The 18,928-nt window shown below is 42.5% G+C and overlaps 1 protein-coding gene across 1 annotated transcript; it reads right to left on the bottom strand.

Annotated features, from left to right (window-relative positions):
- Nucleotides 1–230: 230 nt before the first annotated feature.
- kcnj19a (potassium inwardly rectifying channel subfamily J member 19a) lies at nt 231–14,938 on the bottom strand. Its single transcript, XM_068578639.1, has 3 exons — nt 13,921–14,938; nt 5,352–5,568; nt 231–1,565 (listed from the first exon to the last, which is right to left on the bottom strand). Exons 1-3 carry the CDS (start codon nt 14,584–14,586, stop codon nt 901–903), a joined length of 1,548 nt encoding a protein of 515 aa, XP_068434740.1. The 5' UTR covers nt 14,587–14,938; the 3' UTR covers nt 231–900.
- Between the last annotated feature and the right edge of the window lie 3,990 nt (nt 14,939–18,928).

The raw sequence follows: 18,928 nt of genomic DNA on the forward strand, positions 1-18,928 counted from the left end.
TAAACACACTTAATATTTCCGCGGCTCATTATCTCACGCTCTCTCCTGTGTGCACTATCGAGTGAGACAAGTGTCCCTTGCCATGGGGACAAAAGAAGGGCATTAACAACACCCTATCAAGACTTAATTGCATTGCTGGATTACTTATTGACATTTGGGGAAAAACTTATTCTTGTACATTTTTGGTGTGACAAATGAAAACACAAGGAAGAGAAAGATCAACAGCATTTATTATCATCCTCATATAATTTATATTTAGAGCTAAAATTGACTATTAAGTGTAGTGGTGCATACATGGATTTAGTGTATACATGCACAACTCTTGCAGAATGATCAAGTTTGCCAACCCATTCTCACCCGCAACTCCTCAAGTACCTCTGCTTGAACTTGTCATCGGCCACACCCCCTTTAGTATCATAAGTTACACACCCTTTATTGTCATCGGATACACCCTCGTTGGTGGATTTATTCGATGCACCGGGCTTTCAACCAACGCCAATGTAAACCCTCCTGTGGCATTCGTAGACGTTCAGGTGTGTCTATCTTTGACGCCAAGGTGCACTGACCAAGCGGCGCTATTTGACCAGTTGGGTGTGAGAATGTGTCGAGTTCAAATCAAGCATGACGTTTGTGAGTTCTTTCTTGTGTTTCGTGTGTGTCACAAAACCTGCATGAATGCCTCTGCTATGAAACACAAAAATCACAGTAATTCCAGTAAATTGTGTCTCAAGAAAAAAAAACAAAAAAAAAAGGGAATCGGTTAACCGTCAGAAAAAGCATCTGCTTTCGTTCTATCAACGCCCCAAAAGCTAAAGTACACCTCTGAATCAGTTTCCATCAGTTCTCCGGTCAGTCTGTTATCAGAGGCCAGGAGGCTGCTGCGGCGGGACAGTCTGGGGTTCAGCGGTCGGCGTTCATCCTCCGCAGCTTTGCTGGCAGGTTGTCCTCTGGCCTCCCTCCAGCTGAGAGCAGCGGGCTGTGCATGGGCACGGGGGCAGACGACAGCGTGGGTGTGGGCACGAGGCTTTGCTGGTACAGGTCTCCAGTAGACTGGGTCATGGGTTCGAAGCCCATCTTGAGCGACTTCAAGTGCAGTCGATTCTCCACCTCGGGCCCTTGCGTGGAGCTGAGGCGTTGCAGCTTCAGAGGCAGGTCTCCTGTGCTGCAGGCCTTCTCCGAGTGCTGGGAGCTGAGCAGAAGCACCTTCCTCTGCAGGTCCTCCTTCCCGGATGAACTCATCCTCTGCAGCTTGCTCGGCAGCCGACCCCCAGTCCCTCCCTTCCTGTCCTCTGATGTGTTGATGCAGTCCACTGAAAACACCCGGCCACGGCGGGCGCCGTGACTCTCAGTTAGTGCGGGAGTGGGAGTGGACAGAGGCGAAGGCAGGGAATTCTTCTCTTCGTACTCCTTGACGCTGTACGGCGGTGTCGGTACCTCAAACGTGCTGTGGAACTGAGAGTAGTCTACTCTGAAAAAGCCCTCCTCCAGGGACATCACCGGCAAGAAGCGATGGCCCCATAAAACCTCGTCCTCGGTATACGACGTCCGGGCCTGGCATGTCATACCTTCAAGAGAGTGACAGGGAAGCAATATTGAATGGGTTTAGCGAAACAATTATTGGCTGTTAAGGAGAAGCGTGAAAGGGCAGCATGCCCTCCCATTATCCTTTTTCACCCCACTCTGCTCTTCTTTATTGCCTATGAGGTCACAGCTCATAGCTGCTTCCTGCGCAGTACCCCGAGTCCCATATTTGAGATAAATGACATCTTGTGTACTGTGTCAGAGTAATATTTGTCTGTCTTTAAATACTCCTTCTTGGAGTTAAAAACTGGTTTGTTTCCATGTAATGCTGAGTGGTTGTATGCCGTTGAAGTGGATGAGAGGTGAGAGGTGCTTGTTATCGGTGTTGCTTGTGTTGCTCGTGATAATTGCCAGCTTTAATCCGGTCAACGTAATAAACAGTCCCCTGTCACATTTCACTCATCAATACATCAATGTCAAGAGCCAGAGGTCCTGTCCGGACATGCCTTTATGTAACTTATGGTGTTGATTGTGATTCGTGCTGGCCTGAATCTCTGTTCATCCCAAACACAATCACCTATTGGCAAACGGATGTCATGCTCTTTTTGCATTTGTTTATCAATCATCCATAATTTAAGGAATGTACGTTAGTTATAGTGTGTCTTCTGTATACAGGAGTATATCAGCTTACACGCATCTTAACACATCTTTATTACATTCAAACTCTCATTAGTTAATTTTCATGACATTTAGAGAGGTTGTTTGTGATTAATAATCACATAGTCCATATTTTCTGCTTCCATGTGAGCCTTTTTGGTAAACACAGTTTGCAGTGGAGTAGGAGTCTGAGCCCGTCCCTCTGAGGGATGATATGTGCTGGGTTATGTCATAGCCTATTGCTATTCCAGGCTCACTAGTCATCGTCATCCACAGAAAAGTCTGTTGTACATTTACACAAAGCTCATCTTTATTCTTAATTAGCCCAGATGTTTGGCTTTAATCACAACGGTGAGTCCAGGATACTTTGCCAGCTGTTTTCTCTTCTCTCACCAGGAGAGTGACTGTACTTCAGCTGACTAAAACACACTAGACAGCAGTCACACCGGTGCGGTGGATGCTGGAGGGTTTTAGAGCCTGACGGGCGTGCTCGTTTTGTTTCATCATTCAGCATCACACGGGTTTTCATCTCGCTGGTTAATGTTTACGGCATCTGGCATTAAATTAAAAGCCCTCAGCACAACCATGCAAACACTTGGCAGACAGCGACAAGGACGTCCCCGAAGAAGACTTTATGTAAAATTGCTGGCACTAGACTTCGCTGGCACTGTTTTTGGAGCGCATTGTGATGCTTCTTCCTTTACGTGATACTTACTTGGCAAGTATAAAAACACGCAGAGAGGTATGTGTTATCTGCATGTTAGGGATAGTGTGTTGATATTGCCATACGAAAAAAAGAGTCAAGAGATTTATACCAAGTCTTGTTGACTCCCCTATACTCAAAGTTTTGCAAAGGTTTGTACCGGGCTACGCATCACCTGCTCTGACTTTTGAAGTCACGGTCCTCTAGGTACCTACTTCCTAGAATCCGGGTTCAACATATGTGCACGTTCAAGTTTTTACTGCCACACGTCTAAGCAGACTTACTACCAGTTCTCATCAGTTGGTATGGAATAACTATGCCGGGAGAAAAATGAGGCTTTGGAGACAAGACTGAGAGTATGAACTGTGACATACCGGTGGAAATGGCAGTGATTGCTGACCTTTAGGCTCCAGTTGATGGTTACTTGGTGAAGCGTTGCTCCGTCCAGTGTTGGGGTTCTCTCTCTGTTTGTGCGTTTGTGTTTGACGAATTTAAAATAATGCTATCCTCTAGTCTTTTTTGGACCATGGCTAATTTAAAAAAATGCATTTATGGACGTAGGGTTCTATTATGATTTGCATGGGTCCATTTTAAAATATACGGTTCAAGATCGTGTTTTTGAAGTATCCTGTCAATGTGTTTGAGTGTTTAAGTGCGTAAACACCGTAGCCTTTTTTTAGGAAACCCCGATAAGCGCATATCCCGTTTTATGTGAAACGTGAATATACCAGGAGAATAACGAAAAAAGACTGTTATCTTTAGGCACGGTTTCAAGTGACATGACAGAAACACACAGTGGCAGCAAAAGCGTCTAATTTCTGGAGCGACGAAATAAACGCAGCTTTCGGGAATAAAAGAGTCTGCTTATCTGCATCCACGTCTCCTCTGTCCCGTAGTACTGACAGGCGGACACACCAGTGAGTGTCATCGGAGACGTGGAGCTGTTTTCAGGAATAGCTCAGTGTCTGGAAGTGTGCGGATGTGAGGGAGACTGTGGATAAGCTCAGAGCAGAAAGCTGTTGGCGATCAGAGCGGAGAGAAAATCAGCAGTAAAGCTGTCAAGTGGCTGAAAATGTTCAATACAGGTCGGTTTATTTTGGTGAACATCACAGGCGCTTGCACAAATGTACACGTGATGTACACGTGGATATAAAAAGCCTGATTTATTTGTGTTCCAGCGAAACATCATATCCAAATATGAGAAAAACCGGGCCTCGTAACGGGGATGCTTATGTCCATCTAAACACACTCAATCCTGAATTGTCTGGACTGGTTTATTTAAGGATGGTTTGAAATTGTTTTAGCTTTTTGTTTCAGCTTTTTTCTCAACAAAGAAATGTTTTAAATCAATACAGTAATAATGATTTGCCAACACTGTAACTATGGAGGTTATATGTTCTATTTATACATGTGGTGGAGAAACACAAATATCCTTCTGCTCATTTTTCGGATCAGAAACGTAACTGCTTCGACGACACAAACTAAAACTGACAAATATGAGTGACTGCATTTTTATCCGTCTGGTTGAAACATGCTTGGAATGAGATCGGGAGACGAGGGGATACCTGTTAATGTGTTGGGGTTAATGGGACGTGTGTTAGTGTGAGCGTGGCAGGATATCGTGGCCATAGAAGGTGACACTGCCGGGGCTTCCCTCCTCTGCTCCTCAGCTCCGAGTGCCAGAGCACTGCGACACTAAACTTGTGTCTGGCCCCTGATTTAATGGTATTATCAACAGAGCACAGACCGTGTTGCCTGCAAGCCTCTACGCCTCCCTGCTGATCCGTCCCCACTGCTCTAAGCCTATTCAGCTCTGTGGTTTCTTCTGCAGCAGCGGCAAAATGAGGGTTATGGGGGATGGATAGAAGAAGAGTTAAAACGAAAGGAGGGAGATGGATTTATTTGTATTGGACTTGAGGGAAGAATCTTTCTCTTTCAAATGCAGCAGAGAGAACATCATTGTCCCTGAGAGTGCTCCAGCATGGCTGCCAGTGGTTTACAGTGGTGCTATAACAATGTCTCACAGGCTCAGAATTACCTCTACTCTCAGTTGTCGTCTGAAAATGGAGTGGAACTTTGAGTGAAAGCCGGGTCATTCATCAAAGTGACACACGCATATGACCACAAGCCTTAATTATACATAGGGTGGCCATGAAGCGATTTTGAAGTAATAAAATATCCCTCATAATTCATTCAGGGTGTCATTCTCATGTGTTGTTCTCACTTCTTTTTCAGCTCCCACGTTCTCTAAATATGTAAAACTTGGAATCGGGGGGAATGAGATTTCACAGAGTTTAGGTCAAAAGTATCTATTGGACAGGAGTGTTTTGTGGGTTCATATTGATAGGAATTTACATTTAGATTGATAGGAGTGAAGAAAGGTAGAAATGAGAATGGGATGGAGGTGGATACCAAAAGCACAAAGGAAAGTGATGGGAAAAAAGAGTTGAGTTCAGGGAGAGTCCCTCACCAGTGGTTTCCACGATGCCCTCCAGGATAACAACAATTTCAAACTGTTCATTCATGAGAGAGCGCTGCGATAAGTCGAAAAAGGGACTCTTGGGATTGATTTCATGGCAAATGGTGAGAGGGGACACCAAGAAGAGCTGGTCTGCACCCGTCCCAAAACCAACATCCAGCTCACACTGGTCCAGAGGCAGGAACTCGCCCTCAGGTGTCTGACGGGACTGAGAGAGAGAGAGAGAGAGAGAGAGAGAGAGAGAGAGAGAGAGAGAGAGAGAGAGAGAGAGAGACACAGAGAGAGAGAGAGAGAGAGAGAGAGAGAGAGAGAGAGAGAGAGAGAGAGAAAGAGAGAGAGAGAGAGAGAGAGAGAGAGAGAGAGAGAGAGAGAGAGAGATTAATTGCATGTCAGCATGAAACAGACATACTGCATTAGCAAAATCAACATGGATTAAAGTGTCAAAAATACAATTGCTTGTTCTAAAATAATATCCTGTTACTGGTATATTATTGTAAATGACATTATTAGATTGTTAATACTCTCATAGAGATAAGATAAATCAAAGGGGTCTTAGGATGATTAATTAGAGAGGAAATAAAACAATTTTAAGCTTTGCTTGGGAAAAATTATCATCCCAAACTTAGCTAAATGAAAGCAAGTGAGATGAAACCAATAACAACTCATAGACATCTGAAACTTGACACGGAGCCCAAATTAAATAATGCTTTGTTGCACTTTGTTGTAAGCCATTATGCTGCATCTACTGTCTGTATCAGTTCATTGGATTTAATAAGCAAGATTTCAAAGAATAATGTAGCGGAAAATGGAGCTACAGTTGTAAAAACACCTAAACATTTAGTCTAAAGGCGTGCTGGAAACGTACATTTCAACTTCCCTTGGTGCCCTACTTGCAGTGAACACAGACTTTGCTCTTTCTCTTTGATTTCCAAAGGAACTTGCAGGTATGACACAGCCGTGTTCGGACATTACTGGCCCACAGAGAGTTAACTGATGCAGAAGCATTTAATTGCCTCGATGGTGTTGGCACTCAGCACCAAGGTCCTGGATGTATTTTCTCCTCTCATGTCGTAACCTGTCGAATCAATCTGTTCACCTTTCCTCTTCTTGTTGGCTTCTCTCACTTAGCAGCCTCCGTGTCAACCACACTTGCACACTTCCTGCTGTCAGAAAAGAGGCTTTTTGTATATTAATATTTCAATCTAAAAACTTGAAGGAATGGCCAAACCTGCTGAAAAAGTTCAAACTAGGTATTTATGTGTCATTTAAGAAGAAACATCTGACCTTTTAAGTATTTAGATTATCTTTGCAAATCATCATAACTGAGATAATAAGGAGATAAGACACATTTTTTGATGTACGGCATCTTCTTTTTCTACTTAAAATAGCATCACAACCATTAGCATTTCATTACAATAACAACAACAAAATCAGTGTCAAGTCAATATACTCCACATGAATTAAATAGCAATAGCACATTTTTATATTTCTATGTTTCTACATTGTTTCACTGCCAACCAATAATTGGGCACCACCCACACACACACAGCTTCATAATGATCTCTGACACAGACACACAAACAGTCCCGCCCCTTATCTGCACCCCTTTCTGACATTTCTGGATCTCTTGTTAATCCTAAAATGATAGACACATTATTTCCTTTTCAGGCAATTTTCTCTTTCAGCCTTTGTTACTGAGTCAGTGTCATCTTCATCTGTTTCTCCGGGCCCAAAATGTGATGATCATAAAAGAAAAGTGGGACATGCTGAACTTCTAGCACACTATAACTTCAATTAGTGACATATCTGTGTTATATTACTGCACCTCTACTGTCACTAGAGTTGATGTAGCGAGCTAGCTAATTAAGCTAACATTAGTTCAGGGAGTTGGACGCCTCTTCTTTGGCACATCTGCTGTTTGGTTTAGTTTGCTACACACATTTCCACACATAACAGAGGACTGTCTCTACGTGTTGGTTTTGTTTAATGTATGTTCTTCATGTTTATTCTTTGAATAAATGTTTATTTACTACCTTTAACTCAGCCTTAACGCAGCCCAGAAAAAGGAGATGTAACATCAGACATTTAAACTTGTAAGCCTCGATGGCGTTGTTACTGTAGGCGGTAAGCTCGGTAGCCGGACATGCTGATTTGTAGTGTTTGTAATAGTACGGTGACCATACGATGTCCCAGTTTGTCTGGGTTTCACGCTGGCTCTCCTGAGATCAGAACCACTATCAATAAAGTAAATGTACTACGACTAGACATTAGTATGTCTCAGTTTTTAGCAGTCACAACCAAATTGTTACTCAAGAAATTATTAGTACTAATACACCCGTTTTCAATGCTTATTGATACATTTTACATCTTCTGTCCCCCTATGAATTAAACACCCATTCGTCTGTAGGCCCATTTGAGTCAATCAATCACTGCGTCATTGTCAGGGCTTCTGCTAAGACGCTTGCATCTCTTTCTGACAGAACCTGTCAGAACTAACTGTGAGCTGTCATGCCGAAGAGAAAGTCTGTCTTTTCTAAAGAGCTCCAGGAGGCTTACTTATTCCTTCTTAAAGTAGGCCACCCGGCCACAAAACAACTGCGTTCTGCACATAGACTCTAAAATATGGAGGTAGTCTTTGAGACATCCCCCATAGCTTCTGAGGAGCCCATATGAAGCTGAAAGTGGATCAACACACTGATTAACCAATTCCTTACACATTTGCTCTTGTGTTTATTTTTTGGTTAGAAATGTTAGTTTTTAAAGCACTTTTACATCGAAAGCTTGACAGGACTGCTGGGCCATGATTGGACCAACGCAGCAAATGGTGGATGGCAACGTGGGCATACAGAACACAAACATGAGCAGATAATTGACATTAATAAGTTTACAACAACTTTAAGAACAGTTTTGGACTAATGTTGCAATACTTATGCTCCCATTTCATAAAATGATAACGGTAGGATGCTTTTGTTATCATTTATTGGGGGGTTTTTATCATTTATCATCAATCGATGTTAATGTTCAATACATTGGGTTTACTTCTTCTCAATCACCCAAACTTCTTCTGCACTGCAGCAGCGAGATACCAGTCAAAGCCTAACTTCATCCTGACCTGCCAGTGACATTGCCCTATAGTTTATCCCTCCGAGACATTAACTGTGAATGAAGTGTGAGTAATCGGGCTTTGCATTGCCAGAAAACATTCTATTTCCATCTCCTGTGAATATCAATGAGCTGCTCTTCTGGATTTATATTGGGGAACTACTTTCATGGCATTGTTCAGGTGCTTACTGGCTGCTGAATACTGCTTTGGTGGATGTGGGTTACGCAATGCTGGCTAAGGGAAATTCTACATTTTACTTTCTGTCATCGCCACTAAAGATTAAAATGATGGATGACTGTATGCAAACATTGACAGGCAAAGCGCCTTACACAGACGCCGTCGGCACTCTCCTACGCTTCTTCTGCACACAGATTCTGAGATAGCTGAGCTTGTCTACTATTCAACCCTCCCCGAGCTCTGACGTATCACAACAGGGACTTCTATTTTTTTTTAACTCAATTTGCAATGCTTTTGGGCAAAGTGTGCAGCAGAAACACTAGAAATGCACACAAACACACAATCACATCTGACCACTCACCACCCCAGTCAACCTGTCAGCTGCTCATTATCATTAGAAAGGCATCATGGTTTTGTTTCATGCTCACAAAAGAAGTGTTTCAGTGACGTGAATGATGGTTATGGATGAAGACAGGTGTGATAAATTAAATTGATTAGATCTAAAGTGGCCTGATCGTCCTTCCTACCCAACTCTACCCCATGCTCTGCCGAGCCACCATCAATCAGCAGCCTGCGAGGGAGCTGGAGGAGCATGGAGGCAATCAGGTCGACTGACAAGCCAGCCGTCTCACACGGGCTTCCCTTCTGCCAGGTACTGCCTATTTAGTCAACTTATAAAAGGTTGGGGCACCTAACATTTCACACAATTTAGCCAAGACTGATGTAGATGAATTGGTCCAATCAAGCCTCAAATGAACAGGACGACGCAACGTGGGACAGAGGTCCAGTTTCCTGCTGGTCTCACTAAAAAGAAACATGTCGGCATGTACATGTGTCAAAGATAACACTCAGGCTGCATTTATTTTGGTGTACCTAATAAACTGAACATTGAATCAGCATTTTCACACTTTTGATTCCTTCGCCACGAAGTCAGTTAATGTTTTTTTGGTTCGATGTCTGTAATAAGGTCTGTGGTTCGCACAGGCTTAAACGATGTTAACCTTTTGTTCTGCAATATATAAATAGCAGCACTCTTGTTTGTTTAGGCTTCTAAGTGTTTTAAAAAAGTGGCTAAATGAGACTACTTCATCACGCCGACTACTACATCTTTACAGCCGCGTTGGACCCAGGGTGACGCAAACTCACATGGTTAGCCTAAAACAGTACGTCATCCTGCAACACTCTATAGTGATGTATTACACTGACAGGAGTTGTATTATTTAGTCCATCTCATTCATATCAATGAGGGTAGGCGAAATAACTAAACCGGTATAATGCAATGCAGTCCCACCGTAAAACTACAACCTCAAAAATAATCACGAAGAGTCAAAATAGTTTAAACCAAAACTGAACATCATAACTTCCATAAAAGCAGGATTTTTTACAATTACAGTTCACATTTCCAACTCACTAAAGTCAGAATATGCTGACACGGATCCACTAAAGGTTTAGGAAAGACCCCCTTTTCCCCTGAATTCATTTAGTTTTTTAATGACAACATTTTTTTTAACATTCATGACCAATATTCTGTCACGCAATATGACAACATGACAAGTATTTTAAGGTTACGTGCGGTGAGGTTAAAGGTTACAATGTGCAACACTAATCGTCGTGAGTAATTGGATTTACACTCAACCGAGGATGCATGTGAAGGCATACTGAGTAGGTTTCTGAATAAAATATTAGATGGATTGGTGAAACCAAAACAAATCTGCAATTAGATGTGTGTTGTAGATGCTGTGTACTTTTCATTGTTGTGCTTTGGTTTTGTTTCCTCCCACAGAAAGTGTTTAAATCCTCAATGTGACTCTTAATGACTTTAGAGGCTGTTGTGGCACAAATGGTGTCACAATGTTCTTGGCCAAAAACCTGTTTTGTTGCGAATGTGCTGCCTCTGATTTCTCCTTGGGTATGGGAAATACTGTAACAAGGCTCATCCATTAATATAGACAGTAGCCTGAAGCTGTAGTTATCATCTTAAAATAATAATGCAGTATTTCTAACTCAGACATTACAAATAATACACACTCCACCTCACATGTGGCGCCTGTTTACAAACGCTTTGGTGAGACAACTTAAGAAGATTTTGTCTGTATATGTGTGTCATGTGTGCTTTTTGCATGCACTCAGACAGAAAAAAAACATCCTATTCAATTGTGTAGACTTTAAAGTACAGCATCCAAATGAGAGAGGAGTGAGCAGTGCAGAGTCTTAGGGTGTTCTGGCTGTGGGGCGCGTTAATCAATGACTGCAGGGCTGCAAGGCCTTTCTCTAGCCCTCCACAACCTGATATAATTGCATCTCTATTCTTATTAGATAAGAAATGGAAATCAATTCCAGTTTTAGTGACTTGTGTATATAACCCATCACGCAATCCTCGGAGGAGATATACGGCCGAGAGGATTCCTCTCCCTTGTATGTCTCTGAAGTAGAAGTCACCGCTCACAATGAAAATATTAGGGGGAGGGGGCGGGGGGAGCTGCTGGTAATCCTTTTTTAATGTTTCCCTTCTTTCTTTCCAAGGCTCTCTCCATCTCTATCACCACTTTCCATCACTTTCAATCAATTCCTTTGCACTCTTCATTCATATTCTCAGGATGTTCTACCAGGAAGCCCTCAGAGGCAGTCATGGGTGCCCTGCAAAGCTGCATTTCAACTGCTCAGGGTGAGACTGTGTATGACAGCTTCCATTGGTCTGTCTTTCCCTACTCTCTTCTCTCTGCTGTCACCCATTAATCATCCATGACAGTTCAGCAGAGCTCTAATGTCCAAATGCAGCAGCACCAACAGGTGGCTCCAACATTTAAGTTGTAGTGAAGTTGCAACTTGGGCTCAAGAAAATGAGAGCTGCGGCTTCATGAGGGCTGACTTGTGCACCTACAGTGGCAGTTGTATCACCTTGTCTGATGTGTGCCAGTTAGCCACCATGTTGCTGCAGGTGTCCAGGACACAGCATTCTGCCCGAGCTGGTCGGCACTGTCTGTAACATGCCTGGAATCACTGACAATGTCTGACAAAGATTATATTGATGCAGTCTTCTTGGTGTAGATAAGTTGAGGACATGTTTTTCTTTCTTTTCGGTAACAAGAGGCTGTCTCCGGTCCATCCACTGCAGGCCAAACTGACCCTGAGAGCACAGCTTTATAAGGAGTGTGGCCCTATCTAATAGGCAACTAAAAAAACTGAAAGAAAGAAAGGAAAGAGCAAAGCACTGTACCTGGTTGTGGGCAGATGGGCCGAAGCCCACGTTCAACTAAAGGTCAGTGATTGCACTTAGGGAGTAAAAGGCTGATATTTTTTTATCCAACACGGCATTACAATAAAAAACGTTTTGTGGCAGCATGACCAATTACATGAATGAGGCTAAGACAAGGAATAGTTAGAGTATGAATACATGTCTATGATCAAAAGAGAGGTATTCATGTGTTTTAGATGCAGCTTAACGTACAAGTCATCCCAAAAATGTTTCCCTAAACTCCCTCACACACAATCACGCAGATTCTATACAAGTTCAAATGCTTCCTTTGCCATTAATGCCTGAGAGCTTCATAGATGAGATTTGACTTGAAAAGGGTTGCAGTTCAACAGCACCACCAACATTTCTTTATGGGGAGTGCACTGAAAGCATTCAGTATAAAATCATTTCTAAATAATTGTATTTGAGGGTTTTCGTGTGATGTGTATAATACCTAAACAATGCCTCTGTTCATGCACAATGACTCATTTATTTTTCGTGTGCTATGTACTCTGGCAGAGCTGCTGCAAAGATTCTGTCTCAGTGAGACTCTTTGAAGCGAAAGAATAAGGTTAAAGCCCTGAAGCAAAACGGGGGGAAAAAAACCAACTAAGAAGCGCACAGTGGATACGGTATTTATTGTATTTCACAAAGAGAGGGAGTGTAAAGATGTGAGGCTGTCAGAGAGGTCTTGGAATTTATACTGATTGCGCTCCTTGCAGTCCAGAAGGAAAGGTAAAGGAGAGTGGCTCTACAGTATGAAATAAAATCCCTAAGCCTGCGTGATGCGTTCCTTTTTTAAATGACACAAATCCTGATTTTCTCCTATACTTCTGGTGCCATTGCTTTGATAAGCAAATCCTATCTTACTTTGAGTGCCAGTGTGCGGATGGTCTCATAGGTTTGTTGCACAGATGGAGACAGTCTGTTTGAGATGCTGAGAGCTTCCGTCTCACAGGAGAGCTGAGAGAAGTGGATGTAGACATGTGTGGTTGTACTTTATGCCTATGGGGGTGTTCACTCCCTCCATGCTAGTAACTGTGGAATAGCTCGGTCCTGCCCGCCTGCGTGCACCATTAAGCTGACCAACGCTGCTCGATGTGGCTGTGCAGAGGAGAACGCAGACATAAACAAGCTCCAAGCATCAAAATAATGCTGTTTTGCATCTCTAAACCTCATTTTTCACATTGAACATGGACGTGGCTGAAAGGAGTTCTTTTAGGATAATTTAAAGAGGAGTCTGTCGGCCGTGGTGATTTTCTGCAGTGTTGCTTGTTTTTAAGAGTGTGAGTTTTTTTTTTATAGCTGCGTTGCCCTAAAATCTTAATTCGTGGAATGTAGTAACACAGGTAGTGCGTTGGATCCAAACACTAAAACAGCTGCGTTCATTGTCCCTTTTTGTTCTGTCGTTTTATATACCAGGGAACAGAAATATAAAAAGTACCCCCTAAAGAAAAGAAAGAAGATAATACATTTCTTTATGGGAGCCATAAATACTCTTTATGCCTGCTCTCTCCCAGGAGTGCTGCTTTACTGACTCCAGTGATCTGTAGTCATGCGTGAAGCTCCCTCTCACTGTTGATTCACCGAGCATAACTTTCTTCCTCTGGGGGCCATCTCACTGCCACATCCACAAACTGATACACACCTATATCTACCCAGGTGTCACCACCGATGCTGGACGCAGCGTTGACCATCTATACTCCACCTCCGAGTTCCACCAGTCACCTTGCAGCTGGAGGAGTATTGGGATGCTACCTTCAGCCTGTTTTGTTTGACATGTGCATGTTGTGTAGTGGGGCCTTTTTTTGTTTGTTTGCCTTTATTTAGATACTTTTCCTACACTTGATCTTTTTGCATTTAGCTCTGAACATTAATAAAAGTGCTGAAATATGCTTACCATTCATTATAATACATATAGAACAACCCTGTTATATTATGTTATTGCTGTGTTGGTGGTGTCATCTACTTACAGCCTGAGCTCCCACACTTCAGTTAGTTTTCATGGAGTTCTAATCATTAGAGTCTCTGGTGCTCGAGCTTACCTTTATGAGTTTGCACCTGATCTGAGCGGACACCATGTGGCTGTTCCGCAGGTTGCCCACCCGGAACATGAGGCACAGTTTGCCGTCTCGCTGAGAAATCACGGCGTCCTGACTGAACATGAGCGTCTCTGCGCGTTTCTTAGGTTGGGACATTTTGATGAACATGCAGCCGATGAGAAAAGCGTCCACTATGGAGCCCATCAGCGACTGGAACAAGAAGAGGATGATGCCCTCCGGGCACTTCTCTGTAATGTACCGGTAGCCGTAACCGATCGTGGCCTCAGTCTCGATGAAAAACAGAAAGGCTGAGGGGAAGTTGTAAACATTGGCCACGCAGGGGGTGTAGGACGCGTCGTGGCCGTGATTCAGGTCTCCTCTGATGTAAGCGATGATCCACCACATAGACGCCATGACCAGCCAAGCGATCGTGTACGTAAGGATGAAGATGAGCATGTTCCATCGCCACTTCAGGTCAACCAAAGTGGTAAAGAGGTCAGAGAGGTACCTGCTGGTCTCCCCGCCGAGGTTTCCGTGCTGCACATTGCAGCGACCGTTCTTGTCCACGAAGCGCTGGCGTTTCTTCTTCACCGGAGCAGCAAAAGTGGTTGCCCGATTTGTGTTAACCACCTGGTAGTCTTCGCCAAATTTCCTACGAAGTGCAGCCATTATAACTCTCCTGAAGTAAACGGAAAAGTTCTTGGCTGTTTAATCCATTTGTTGGGTTGTTTGAGCCTCCAAAACACCGTCTCTGCAGTGCGTAAAATGTGCCATGGCCACTTTAGCGCGCGTAAATCAGAGGCATAAAAACATGAAATCACTCCTTTGTCACTGCTTTAAATGCTCTGATATGATCATTTTCTTACATTAAAAAAAATCCACGATTCTTCCAGTTATTTGACATGACATCAAAAGCTCAGCCTGCGCGCACTCTGACTGGCGTGTTGTTCACCAGCGGAGTGAAATACGAGCTGTCTACCATTCACAGCTTCTGGTGGTCTGTGGAGCACAGAGAGGTGAGTGTGTGGTGCGTGTGAGATGCGAGCAGAGGGAGGGAAGGGGGAAGGGAACGAGGAGGGAGAGTTACGAGAGAGAGAGAGAGAGAGAGAGAGAGAGAGAGAGAGAGAGAGAGAGAGAGAGAGAGAGAGAGAGAGAGAGAGAGAGAGAGAGAGAGAAATTGACTCTTCTGTGTAGTTCATGTGGTCAATTAAATCAGTGTTTGGCCTAATGTTGGTATTAATTCATTAGTAGCTTAATTTATTCATTCATTCCTCATATGTGCGTACATTGCATTTTCATTGCAGCTGACCCCTCTGTGTGATCATCAGCATGGAGAGACCAGGGCCTGGGTGATGAAATTGGAGGATCTTTGCTGTGCCGAGTTAAACTGTGCCATCTACTGGAAGGACGATCTATGTGCACATTTGCTCTAATTCAGGCCAGTACTGTGGCTATATTGGGGCATTGACTGACTAACAGGATGGGCCTATTTTAAGTCTTACATTATATCTGTACTTCTCCTCTTTCCTTCTTATTGATTTGGACATTGGATTGGACAAGAGAGCAGGATTTCTTGGATAAGTATCCCCCCAAAGGACAGTCCCAGAAAGGATGCTACACCCTTGGCTCTCTTTGCCCTTGTTTTAGTCAGGCACAAATGTCATCGCATGTAAGTACTACTATTATTAACTGAAGCGTCATTACAGTTGTAATCACAGAGGTGATGAAGGAGCCCTGTACTGATCTATTTAGCTGAGCCTCCTCTCCAGTGTTTCCTTTTCAGACCTTTAAGGAGTATTTCAAACATGAAAGAGTCCAGCGCTCTTAAAAAACACAAGTTCATCACAGTGCTCTTACTTTTACGAGGAATGTGAGCACTTTATCTATCAATGATGTAATGAACTGTTTTTGATCTTGGGTTTCAAGAGTGTTTGCTTCTCTGTACTTTTTTTAGTTGATGTTTTGGGGAGCTGTTTGATTGTATCCACTATTTGAAATCTAACCAAAGAGAGAGAAGGTAACTTGAGATGAGGAAGTTAATAAAAGACAGAAGATCAAAAAGAAGTGCTCTATAGACATTTGAGTGTTTTAAGATTATTTTTGCAATATTTCATATATATGCATACAATGCATGTTTTTTAATTTAATCCCCTTTTAGTCATATTGTAAGACCTGATAATTCATCATCTTAGCTGCAGGTGATAAAACTGACATCAAACAAAAAATGTATTTGAATTGTAACCATCATGCTGTAACATTTATTTTTAAATGAAAAATGAATGCTTCATTAAAACAGCAGCTATCCTGCCATCTAAAGGTAAATATGACCCGCCTACCAGCACCCTAAAGCCCACCAATTAACATGTTATATTGCGTTTGTTGAATCTGTACAGAAACTCTTGTGTAAAAGTGTTTTACTGGGATGTTAACTGCTTCCCAGCAGGACACAATAACTGGAGTCTCCATTGGTTGTGTGGCAACCTCACTGTGACTGTTTAGATTTTATGCTAAGATAAGATAAACGGCTTCTGGTCGTAGCTACTCATTTGGCGTACAAACATAAGAGTGGTGTCACTTTTCTCTCTGAGGGAAAAAAGCAAAAAAAAAATATTCCCTCACATATGGCACAGGTTTTTTTTGTGCATGTTTTCTGCATTTAAATGAAAGTGTTTATACTTTAAAAAACAATCTAGTTCCAAAAATTGAACGCCCACTCATAAGTTCATAGAATGTGCAGATAAACTTGGTTTGATCACAAAATTAGTTTACAAGTAAGCTCTGGTTTCAGTAGAACACCCAATAAATTGGGTGTATTGACCGAGTTTCTAATTTTTATAGCATTTGCCACTGAATATCAACTATCAGTGAACCAAATAAAATCCTCCCCATGTTCTTTTATCCCCACAGCACCAGTCTCACCGTCGCACAGGTTTCTAATAACTGACAAGTTACGGACAATCTCAGGAGAGGGAATTCGTACAAGGCTGTGATCCTCCTGACAATTGAGGATTAGAGTGTAGACGGCCAGCTTGGCCATCTGTTTTGTGTACAGGCATCAGGCTTTCCCAGTGAGAGGAATCCAAATCAGCACACACACACACACACACACACACACACACACACACACACACACACACACACACACACAAGCACCCACCGAACCCCAAATGTTCAGTATTCTTGGCCGCCAATGTTGGCTAAGGAAGGAATTTCAGCGTTTATAGCAAAATGATTTATTGTGTGTGTTTGTGTGTGTGTGTGGTTGTGTGTGTGTGGTTGTGTGTGTGTGTGTGTGTGTGTTGGGAGGTTGGGATGGACTTAGGGGAGGAGGCAGCAGGAACAAAGACATGCTGCACAGGCTGAATTATTAATGAGCAGTTAGAATTGATAACAACCCGTGTTATCTGATACACAAATTAGCAGACGATCTCAGACATGAAAATATCCAACTGTTTTTCATGTTTGTGATTCTCTGTAGCTGTGTCCTCTGTCTCCTTTGCAACGAGGCCAGATTACTCCATTCGGAGCAAAGATTCAAGGGGGCGTCAATGGCATATGACGTGACTCAATATGCAGGAGTCATAGTGTCTCTGACCTCCATGTGCCAAACACTCATCTTATAGAAGGCAGTGATGGAAAGCTGAGCCATACGATGACATTTCCTCACCTCGGATCGACACACAAGACTCAGAACAGACATTGAAGTAACACACACAGGATGTGCCGTCATTGTCTCAGTTTGTCTGTGTGCTATTGTGTTTATGCTCAAGCTCGACGGGATTTATTTCAACTTTAAACTGAACGATAATTAATTAACGACAAAAAGATGCTGAAAGCAACCCTATAATTCACATTTGTTCATATCAACAAGGCATGTCTACTTGTGCAAACCAAAGGAGGAGCATCACTCGATACATTTGAGCATCTTTCTACTCATTGTTTTGCCTTTACAAACTGCAACTTTGCTGTTTTGGTTCACTAACTCTACTCTAATGCTATAATAGCACCCAGCAGGCAACTATTTTCAGCGACAAAACTCTAAAAACATATTGCACACCTCTTGCTCAGCACTAAACAGCAGACAGACAGTGACTAGCTTGTGAATACAATGAGGCATTTATACAGATATTTCCCTTGGTGGAGTTGGATAACCTAAACAAGAAAAGTAAATATTGGAATAACATCCATCAGGTGGCAAAGAAACTGCTCTGTGTCTCACGGATGTGTAAATATCCTAACGACACGCAAACATGAATGCCGTTATTTATTTTTGAAAGCTATGCATGTTTGGATTTTAGAAACACTCAGGTCTAATTCAGCCACTCCACAAGCAGAAAAGTGTTTTCAAATATTGAAATGTTAATAAATCGTGTTTTCTAAATCAAAATTCTGCTTCAATGCTCTGTCTGCCTTGATGGAAATGTTGAGTAAACGCTGACTCCTGAAAAGTCTAAAAATACTGGAGCGAGCCAATTAAATACCACCATGTATTAGTGTTTTAACTTTAAAAGTAAGTACCTTAGGACGTTTAAATCTTCACATTTTCCAATAAACCCAAAAAGATGCTGCATAAGACAAAATAAGGCTTAATATCAACAATATAACAATGGTAAAGTATAACTTGATGAAAATCTGGTCATTTGTTTGCATCCAAAGACAATGCAAATTATTAACCTTGAACACTCATAATCACTGACTTTCATCTCGCCTTCTTTCATCAGTCGACCATCATACATATTTAAACACTCCAAGATGAGAGTGTTATGGATATCACTGTCAGCTGTGTGGGTTGTCATCATGAATGATATTAAAAGGAGCAGGGACATAAAAAATGCACTCACTGACCTTTTTTACATTACTCTACTGCCTGCATTTCAATTATGTGCAGCTTTCTGAATTAATTGGTTCATTAGTAAATGCAATTAGGAGTGGGGGTGTGAGGCCTGACTCTGATGTGCTCTTACACACTATTCACCTTCACTTCTGAACATCTGACACGATCAACGGAACA

This window comes from Clinocottus analis, unplaced genomic scaffold, assembly GCF_023055335.1.
Source record: "Clinocottus analis isolate CAN_PGR_092001 unplaced genomic scaffold, fCliAna1.0.p SCAF_16, whole genome shotgun sequence".
In the NCBI taxonomy this organism is placed as follows: Eukaryota; Metazoa; Chordata; class Actinopteri; order Perciformes; family Cottidae; genus Clinocottus; species Clinocottus analis.